Genomic DNA, 10,091 nt, shown 5'->3' with positions numbered 1-10,091 from the left:
ACACTCTGTCTCCATGCCACAAATCCTTTTTGACAAAAAATAAGTGTTTTCCAGTCTGGCAGCGCTCCGGGTGCCAAACACAACCCCAGAGAGGCTCAGGGGAAGCAGCAGCTTCCCCGGGGGATGTTGAATATGCAAAAATCCCTCAGTGCTCTGTGTTGGTGAGGGCACCTGCCAGAGCCCTGCTGCTGGATCAGAGCACAGATCAAACATTTGGCACCAGCCGCGGCCCTCCCGGCCCAGCTCCTGCTGCAGGCAGCACAAGGTGCTATTTTTAAACCTTTCTCCCGTTCATCTGGCTCCACACGCACATAAAACTTCCCCCAGTGCAGTGGTTATCTGTTGCCTCACAGCTGACTCTGGTTCTTTAGGCAATGAGTTTCCCTTTCAATTCTGCCTTTGGGCAAGAGGAGCTTTGCAGGGTTATGAATCAACTGCATTTGGAGCTCCTGTCCTGTCTGGAACACGTCCTGGGGCACACCTTCCCTTGTCTTCCTTGCCAGCCTTCCCTCAGAGCCTGGCCCTGTGCTGGGAAGTCGTTTTGCCACTGCTCAGCAGCAAAAATACCTTTTGCAATTAGCTCTTTTCTCCTTACAAGCAGAAGGGAAGTTCCTGAGAAGTCCTCAAGTATCCAAAGGGAAATTTTAGCATTTAGAACAAAAAACTAAAGTCCTGCTGGTTTTGGGTGGCTTAATTTCACTTCAATATTTAAGAACCTGAGGGATTGCGTCCCAAAATAAATGAATCAGCACCTGAAGTTCTCTTAAGAGAGACCTTTGGGATCTTCCTGGTTCCTTTGGCTACACATGGGGTTGGTCTTGCCCTTCCCAGCCCCAAGGTCTCATCCCCAGACACAAATTGGTGCCACATTGCTGCTGTTGACTGCAGCAATTCTGCAGCCAGGAATGAGTCAGAGCAGCCCTGTGACCCTGCTAAAACCAAGCCTGCACAAAAAGGTTTTTGTCAGGATCAAAGTCCCAGGATCCCTGTCACGAAAGGGGGTGAAGGACAAGGGCACATAATCAGTCCGTGAACCACAAAGTTCCTTTTGTGGAGGAGCACCTTCCCTGGGCAGGTGCAATCTCCACAGGGCTTTTATTGCAGGTGAGCAAACCGCACCTGAAAAATTCCCCCCGCTCCCCTGTCCTGTGGGGTGGGTGTGAGCAGCTCCCAGCAGGGACCAGTTCTCTCCATTTCAGGAGAATTTCACTCCCAGTGACTCCCATTGACTGCTGCCCGTGGTGGCTAAATGAAAGCATCATCTATAAATCGATCCATAAATAAAACACCTTTACAATTATGGGCTCAAGTTCTTCTTGTAACTCTATGGCTTTTTCTGTCCCCTAAAATCCTTTTTGATCTGCACACAAATAGGTGTTTAACAGACAGGTGGGATGCACCACTCATTCTGGAACTAATAAATCTGATAAAATGATATTTCACTACCCTGCAAATGTTTCCCTCAGCGTGCACTTCTTATCACCCCTTCCAGAAACGCTTTGGGGTGAATTTGAAATATTAAATTTTTGTAGGAAAACCAAATGCCTGATCTCTTATGGAGCCAGCTTCCCTTGGTATGTCCTGAATCACAGAATCACAGGTTAATTTAGATTGGAAAAGATCCCCAAGGGTCCAACCTCTGCCCAATGTCCACCTTGTCACCTAAACCTGAGCACTGAGCGCCTCCCCCAGTGGCAGTGGAAGCTCTCAGAAAGAATGTCCAGGGTGTCCAGCTACTTGAGAACTTTGAGAACTATCATTGCCTGCATATAAAATATCTCCTGGTTTTCCTCTGTGTTTATTTCATTTTAGTGGAGTGTGCTTTGAAGCTTTTCACTTGTGTTGAAATCCTGAATGTTACAAGGAGCATTAAAGCTTTTCCTTCCTGTTCTTCCAACCACAGCCAGAGGGAAGACAGGATTCTGTCAGAGCACCCAAAGCTGAACAGAGCAGGTGGGGATGATCCCAGTTATCCTGTTATTCTGCCCAGAATCTTGCTCCCAAACTCCTCCTTGTTCTCCTTCTGCTCCCATTGACAATGACCAAAGTTTGGGCCCCAGCTGGGTTTTCTCCTGCGCTCCGTGGTGGCACAGGCGTCCAGCCCTGCAGTGTGAGGAGTGGGTCTGGGGTCTGCAGGCTGAGCTGGGCGTCCCTGCCAGGCCACCCAGGCAGGGCTGGCCTTTGCCCGTGGCTGAGCTGCCTCCTGGCTGACCCTGAGCAGATACCTGGGACCTTTGCCCTGGAGAAAAATGGGACAGGGCCTGGCTCGGGCATTGCCCTCACCTGCAGGGCTGCCCGTGGCTCCTGCTGTGGAACTCAGGTAACAAGAGGGGATTTTTGAGGCAGCTTGGAAGCCTGGATAAGTGAACCCATTCTGCCTGAGGCTTCTCAAACATTTCATTTCCATTATTTCCATTAAATCTGGAGAAGCTTTTTCCCTTCTTCACCTTGAGCCAGCCCGGTGCTGCTGGAATTCCACCTGCAAGCAGACCTGGAGCATTCCCTGCTCCTCTATCTCCCGTTTTCCTGTGGAGCACAGTTCACCACAGCATGAATCAGATGAGACTCTGATTTCCATTCCTGAGCTGATAGGGGAGGGTAAAGTGCCACGGACGTGCAGATTCCAATTTGGGGTAATTTTTGTACTCCTGGCTCCCCTTTATTGTCCCTGGCTGCAGTGCCTTCCCTTCCCTTCTCCCTTCCCTTCCCACGGCCTGGAGTTCACCCAACCCTTGGAAAATTAGAGGCAAAGAGTTTGAACTTGTTGAGAGGAACATGCCCAGGGAAGCAGAGGATCATTTTCCCTGATTATTAAATGCATTCCATTCCACACTTGTTTTGACATTGTCCCTCGGAGAAAAAGATTTTGTTTTATGGAGAGGCCTCATTGTTGCTTTTCCTGTTAGGGATTGTTGCTCCATAGGTGTTCAGCTCCATCCAAACCCTACAATGTAAAGTTCTTTAAAATTCCTTCTGGATCCAAGTCCCACAGATGAGGTTTGACTTGTTAGGTTGTTCTGAAGCCTCAAATATCACACAGATGAGGTAAAAACTGTGGACAAGAGTTGAAATTCAATGTGCTCTGTCCTCTGGTAGCAAGGAGTATGGGAATATAGGAGATAAAATCCATACAGGGATTGTATGAGGCATTAATGAAGTTCTAGACAGGAAAGAAAAACTCTGATTTTCACTCTCTTCAACTGTGATACTCAAAAATACCCAAGAATAAATAGAAGTGAATAAGCACAGTGCTCAATTTCATAATATAATATTCACACTTTTCTCCAAGCCTTGGCTGAAAGGAGACATTAAAACAAATTTGAATGCAGCCACCCACACCTTGAGCTGTCAATGCTCAGGTTCTCAGGGGAATTCACTCATTCACAGAGGGGATCAATGAGCTGCCTCAATCTCAACAAACCTCTTGTTTCAATTATCTGAAGCCAAAACCAGCTTTTTCTGCTAAAGCTACAACTCTTCCATGAATTTTCAAGAGATGTGCCACAAAGGACTGAAAATTGTCCAACTTACTCCTTTTCTGAGAGGTGATAATGCATTAAAAACCCACCCACCCACGGGCAGTGCCACTGAATTAAAAATGAAGTTTCACATCTTTAAAATGAGGCATGGGATGAATTTCCTGAATGTTTGTCCTGAAATGAACTTCGGCTGGGAACAATTTACAGAATTAATTTGTTAGATTTTGGGTTATTTTGCACCATTAATTGAAGTATTGACAGAGATGTGAATTCTGCCTCTGGTTGTTGAGCACAAAGGTCCTTCTCAGGCTGGAGGGGACAAACCTGAGCAAAACTGACAAAACTGATGGGAGCAGGGAAAGGTCTCTAAATCCCTCTGCAGGGACTGGCTCAGAGCTGTGGCACATCAGCTTGGCAGGAACAGAGCACAGATCAGAAATTCCAGATTGCCAGGCCTGAGGACTGGCATTCTTATCCATAAAAAAGCAAGGATCAGTGGCTCCAGCTTTGCCTTTTCAACTCCAACACGCCCAAAGCCTGAACAGAATTCATTTCCAAAGCCTGAAGTGAATTCATTTCCAAAGCCTGAACAGAATTCTCTTCCTTTTGGACAGGTAAACCTCGCTCCCTTCCCTGTAGGGACAGGGAATGTGGAGGTGAATTAATCCCATTAAAGTCGTGGTCCTGCTGCCTTCCTCCAAGGAGAGACTGCAGGAAATGATCCCAGGGAGGGGGTGTTGAAATGGAAATCCTTAACGAGGGCCTCGTTCCAAAGCAGCAAAGGACTGCTCTGAATTATCCTGCTGGCCTAAAGGGTTCCCTGATATTGATATATATTTATATTTATATTTATATTTATATTTATATTTATATTTATATTTATAGTTATAGTTATAGTTATAGTTAGTTATAGTTATATTTGTAGTTATATTTATATTTATATTTATATTTATTAATCCCAGGGCACCTGCTGGGGTCCTGCTCCGGAAACAGAGGGAGAGGAAAGCTCTGAGTTGGTGTCTGAAGTGGAAGCCTGGCTTGGTCATTCATTGTCTGTGCAGTTTGATAATTACCCATTCCCCAAGTCAATGGCTTTGGACATTTACTGGGAGGTAGGAGATTAATGAAGTTCTCTGAAACTTCAGGAACCTGAAAAACTCCAAAGATTCCGGAACTGCATTTTCCAGGTCAGTGGCTGCTGGGGACCCAGCAGAGAGCACAGATTTGGACCTGAGCTGGTACAGAACCCACCCAAACCTCCCTGACAGCAACACGCCTGGATCTCTGGGTCCACTGCATTGAAATAGCAAAAACCCCGAGCAGTTCGGTACATACCACCTGTGATTTCCTGCCCAGGAGCAATCAGGGTTTCGAAACAGCTGCCAACAAGGCTGTCAAGGTCAGTTCAACGAGATAACAGCACTTCTCTCCGAGGGTTAAATCATCAGAATGTTTGTGAGCACTGAGAGTTGCCTGGAATCCAACAAACTGATTCTCTTAGCGCTTCTTCCATACTGGCACAACTCCATTGGCTCTAATATTAATTTATTGGCAGTAATAATCATTTGTGATGCTGTAAGAAATGGCTTTTTGGGGGTTTTTGTCCCAGGATTTTGGGTAGATCCCCACATGGACCTGCACGTCAGCACGAGCTCCCTGGGGATTGATTTCCCATCCACTTTGCTCCCAGTGTCAACCTCACCCTGCCAGGAATGCTGCTGAGGGATGGCATTTTAAAAATATACATAATTTCTACTGATTCTGCAGAAATTCCAGCTGTTTTCACCTTTTCTCAGAACTTTCTATGGATTTTATCCTGTCCCAATCCCCTCCCTGGGACCTCCATGCCAAGCAGAAACTCAGACTGTGCCAAGGGGGCAGAAGCCTCTTCTGCAAAGCTGCAAAGATTTTAAAATAAATAATGAAAGAGTAATTTCTAGAGAAAAAATAGAACTCTTTATTTTCTTACAAAACAGCCTAGAAATATTCAGATCACGCACAAATTGTTTTATACATTGTTTTGGGGGTACATTTTCATGTCTGAACATAACAGAGGAGAACAAACAAATGAGAACAAGAGACAGACCAACAAGTAGTAAGAACTTGCAGCATTTCAACATGTAAAAAAATAAATTCAGGGTTATATATATAGATAAAGCTGTACTTGAAACTGCAAAAGTGTAAAACCAGCGACCGTACCAGCCAGAATCCAGTATTGCATGGAGGGCAGTGACAATTTGAACCTTTAGGTTTTTCAGTCTCCACGAGAAATAGACCCTCTGGAGATGTTTAGGGTCCTCATTTCCTGTGGAATTGTCCTTGGAAGCATAATTTTATGTTCTTCATCTCATGTACCTATCCTGTCAGGATCAGCATCATTCTGCAGAGGCAGAACCCATAGGATTCCAGTGGTTCCATTTCCATTCATGCAATGAAAGACCACAACATTTTTTACAAGAAAAGTGGGACAAAATGGGTAGTGCAGGAGCTGGAGGGATGGAAATCCATGGGGAAGAGCAGAGGGTGTGTCAGGCACAAGCTCAAAGCAAAGCAATAAATCCTGCCAGGTGCATCTGTCCCTATTTCCCTCCTCCCCAGGATGCCAAGGAAATGTATTTCTTTCATTATCCCAATTTCCCAGCCCTGTTTCAGCCTTTTCCCGACCCCCAACTCCCTTCTCTGGCAATCTGAGAGGGACTGGGGCAGTTTCCTCTCCCACTCTGAGCTCCCAGGGCCACTCCAGCCCTGACTGGTCCCAAACTGGAGGCAGCTCTCCCCAAACTGGGCTGTTCAGCACCCCCAGGGCTCCTGGTCCTGCACTAAATCCCTGGATTTCCACAGCTCCATGACAGCACTTGGCATTTTCCTCTCCTTTTGAGCACATTTTCCCCGATAGAACAGTCTGGGAGCTTTTCCTGGGGCTGTTCCTGGCTCAGCAGTGGTTCAAGGGATGTGGTGCAGTTCTGCCCTGGAGCCTCCAGGGCTTTGGCTCCCAAAGCTGATGTCTCTCTCTCACGAGCAGGCAGCAGCAGGGCTGTCCTTTATTTCTTGCAACCTGTATTGAGCAAAACAAGAATCTTTAAAGCGATTACGTCAAAGCAAGCAGCACTAAACAGACTTCAGTTAAAGGAGTAAATATTCAGATTATAGTGGGAAATATTTTTTTCCTGTGGTGTTGGCTGGCAAAGAAATACCTTCCCCAGCATTGAAATGTCCTGGATTTCTATTGGAGGATTTCATTCTAGATCAGAGACTTGTTTTCTCAATTTAGGTTGTTGCACAAGTAAGTTATTTTGTTAGCTTGTTTGTATAAACTCGTGAGAAAGAAAACCCTACGTTCAAAATATATAAGTTGCAACACTGCACAACTATTTACAAATAGATTTTTCTTTGTCTTCCTGCCTCAAATGAAGTTTTGTTATTTAAATTCTGCAGTGAGCAGTTCCTTCACTAAGGCATCTTCTATTTAATCTGCAAATTGATGCCCAAGATCAAATGGTCTTTTCCAGGAAATATCTTCTGGGAATGCAGTGGAGGAGCTCTAACAACCCCTGGCTGTTATTTTCTGCAGCAGTTGGTAAATGTTGATTTCCCCCTTTTTGAGCTGCATCACACACAGAAAACATGGATATAAAATTGACTCCAGAGCCACGAGCTGTGTGAAACACAGGACAGTTCCTGATAAAACACTGAACTGGGACAGCACTAATTTGTTAAAATAAAGACACAGGATGGCTCTGGCCCTGTGAGAATGAAGAGCAGACAGACATCAGCTGTTTACCCTCCCATTGGCACAGAAATCCCAGCCCAGGCGCCAGCAGAGCCCGCAGTGTGCAGGAGCACAGGAACACAGGTGTGTGTTTGTGCACAAGCAGAGCAGAGCTGTGTGTTTGTGTGCCCAAGCACAACCCAGGTGTGTGTTTGTGTGCCCAAGCAGGACACAGGTGTGTGTTTTATGCCCAAGCACAACCCAGCTGTGTGTTTGTGTGCCCAAGCAGCACCCAGGTATGTGTTTGTGCCCAAGCACAACCCAGGTGTGTGTTTGTGTGCCCAAGCAGGACACAGTGTGTTTGTGCCCAAGCAGAGCACAGGTGTGTGTTTGTGCCCAAGCACAACCCAGGTGTGTGTTTTATGCCCAAGCAGCACCCAGGTGTGTGTTTGTGCCCAAGCAGCACCCAGGTGTGTGTTTGTGCCCAAGCAGCACCCAGGTGTGTGTTTGTGCCCAAGCAGCACCCAGGTGTGTGTTTGTGCCCAAGCAGCACCCAGGTGTGTGTTTGTGTGCCCAAGCAGGACACAGTGTGTGTTTATCCAGACCTGCTCGTGGCTGGAGGGCGATGGGCAGGGCCCTGCCAGGGATGAGGATCCCCGAGTGCAGCGTCTCCAGCGGCGCCTGGTCCGTGGCCACCACGCGGTACTTGCGGATCAGCTGCAGGGACAGCACCAGCTGTCAGTGCAGCATCCCCAGCTGGGGAATAACCTGCTCTGACTGCATCATTCAGAAGGCTGAGCAACTGCCTCATTCAGCTATATTACAATATACCAGAACTATACTATATCACACCAAAGAAAAACCCGTGACCCTTTCAGACAGTCACAACACAGCTTTGACCCAATTGGCCAATCAGCCCAACCATCACCAGTGTCCAGTTAAGAAATCGCTCTCATAAACTGTTGAGAGTTTTTTTGCAGGTTGAGGAGTTTTTGCAGGACAATGGCCAAAATCAGCCGATGCACAATCCAGCCTGCTGGTACTAATGGACAATGGACACGTGCACAAACAATGAATAACTGACATATTCAGAAATGGGGTTGGTGCATCCTTGAAAAAGATGCAAGAAGAAGAGTTGGTAGGACTCAGCAGGTTTGTCAGTGAGCTTGGGAAAGCAAGAAAATAGTGAGTTATGGGTGGCCCAGACAACCACAGCAAGACACGTGAAAAATTAGGTGATCCAATCAGCATTCAAATTTAGACACGTGAACAGCTAGGATTAACCAATCATGTATTAGTTAGAGACACGAGGACAGTAGAGATTTATTATAAATATAGTCTTGTTAGGGATAATAAATTTGGCTTCACTGGATCGTATTGCTTATGGTGTGATGTCCCTGAACGTCCGCACCCCGCAATAAACAATCTCCAGAACACATTCCACGTGTGCCAAGCAACAGGGGCAGCAAATAGCTCAGAGAAGAGAAACAATTCTCTCTTTCTCACTGCCTTCCCCAGGAAAATTCCTTGGGAAGGCTGTGCCTGCTGTGCCCACAATCAGCGTGCTGGGCTCTGCCTGTGCTCAGCTGGAGGACAAACCCCCCCAGTGCCCTTTTTGGGGTGCTTACCCAGCAGAGGGCCAGGTGCAGCTGCAGCTCGGCCAGGCGGCGCCCCACGCACATCCTCCTGCCGATGCCGAAGGGCACGTGGGAGAAGGGATGGATGGAGCCCCTGTGCAGCCAGCGCTCGGGCCTGAACTCTGCCCAGCCCCTGAAGTAGTCCTCACTGCAGCCCAGGGTGTGGCTGTTGATCATCAGCACCGTCTGCAGCAAGGCAGGACAGAGAACAGGTCACAAAGCCACCCCCAGCTCCCGAGGATGGAGAATCGTGGCACGTGTCAGATACATATCACTGTACTGGCTTTTGGCAAATATTAAAGTGGATTCTATATGTGTGAGGTTAAAGTGACTTTGTCATAAAGATATAATTTTTATTTCTGTTGTTAATTAAGCTTAGACATAGTAGTGAAATAGCCAAAATAAGTATGCTTGGTTAAAATACCTACTTAAATAAAATAACATTCAATGAACATATGAAGAAGACACCTGCTGCACATATACCAACTATCAACTCTCACAGCTGAAAACAGTGTAGACCAAAGCTCAAAAACTAAAAGTAATAAAATAAAAGTAATAAAAATAGGCTAAAACCCACAAGCGAAGAATACTCATGCTCTAAAAAAGTAAAACCAAACAAGAGCCATACCAAACAGTTCTTAAAATATGTAATCTAATTTAAAGGGAAAGTTTACTATGCATGATTGTTTATGAATATGCAACAAATAATGTAATAAAAATAGCAGATAAAAAGTGTTTCCAAAATAACAACTGTACTCTTATCTAAGTACCAAGATACACCCAACCATAATAACCTTTACTTTATAGTCCTTGTCTCCTACAGTCCTTTAATAAACTTTTAAAATTGTCACAAGAAAGTGAATGTGTTTTTCACAGCACAGCAGCTTCCTCAGGAGAGGTCATGGAATTCCCAAAAAATCAACTGGAACATAGAAAAGGTTGTGGTTTCCTCAGAGAATCATGGAAAAATTTGAAAAAAAAGTTGGAATAGCCCATCAAAATTATTTCAGGGAATTATTTCAGTCTAAGTCCAGCTGCAGTGCAGGCAGGTGTGGGTTTGTGTTTATGGGAATCCTTGGGGTGAATCCCTCATTCCTTGTCCTGGGGCTGGTACTTTGGCAAAGCCAGTTTGAAACTGAAATATGAGCAACTTCTGTGGTTTAAAGGGCAATTAATAAATTAAAAACCATCCCAATAAACAGAATTAATTGCCTTACCCCTTTGGGCAGCATGTAATTTCCCAGAACCATTTCTGTGTCGATGGTG

The 10,091-nt window shown here is 45.8% G+C and overlaps 1 protein-coding gene across 1 annotated transcript in view; it reads right to left on the bottom strand.

Annotated features, from left to right (window-relative positions):
• Nucleotides 1–5,465: 5,465 nt before the first annotated feature.
• Nucleotides 5,466–10,091, bottom strand: part of LOC102044237 (1,25-dihydroxyvitamin D(3) 24-hydroxylase, mitochondrial) — an 11,421-nt gene continuing 6,795 nt past the window's right edge. Inside the window, 4 exon segments of the mRNA XM_005423678.2 lie at nt 5,466–6,534; nt 7,794–7,905; nt 8,817–9,011; nt 10,043–10,091. The exon segment at nt 10,043–10,091 is cut by the window's right edge and continues 14 nt beyond it. Coding sequence (XP_005423735.1) covers nt 6,521–6,534; nt 7,794–7,905; nt 8,817–9,011; nt 10,043–10,091 — 370 coding nt within the window. The 3' untranslated portion in view covers nt 5,466–6,520.

The sequence above is a fragment of the Geospiza fortis genome, unplaced genomic scaffold, assembly GCF_000277835.1.
Source record: "Geospiza fortis unplaced genomic scaffold, GeoFor_1.0 scaffold361, whole genome shotgun sequence".
Taxonomy (NCBI): Eukaryota; Metazoa; Chordata; class Aves; order Passeriformes; family Thraupidae; genus Geospiza; species Geospiza fortis.
This window is presented reverse-complemented; position numbering and strand designations above follow the sequence as displayed.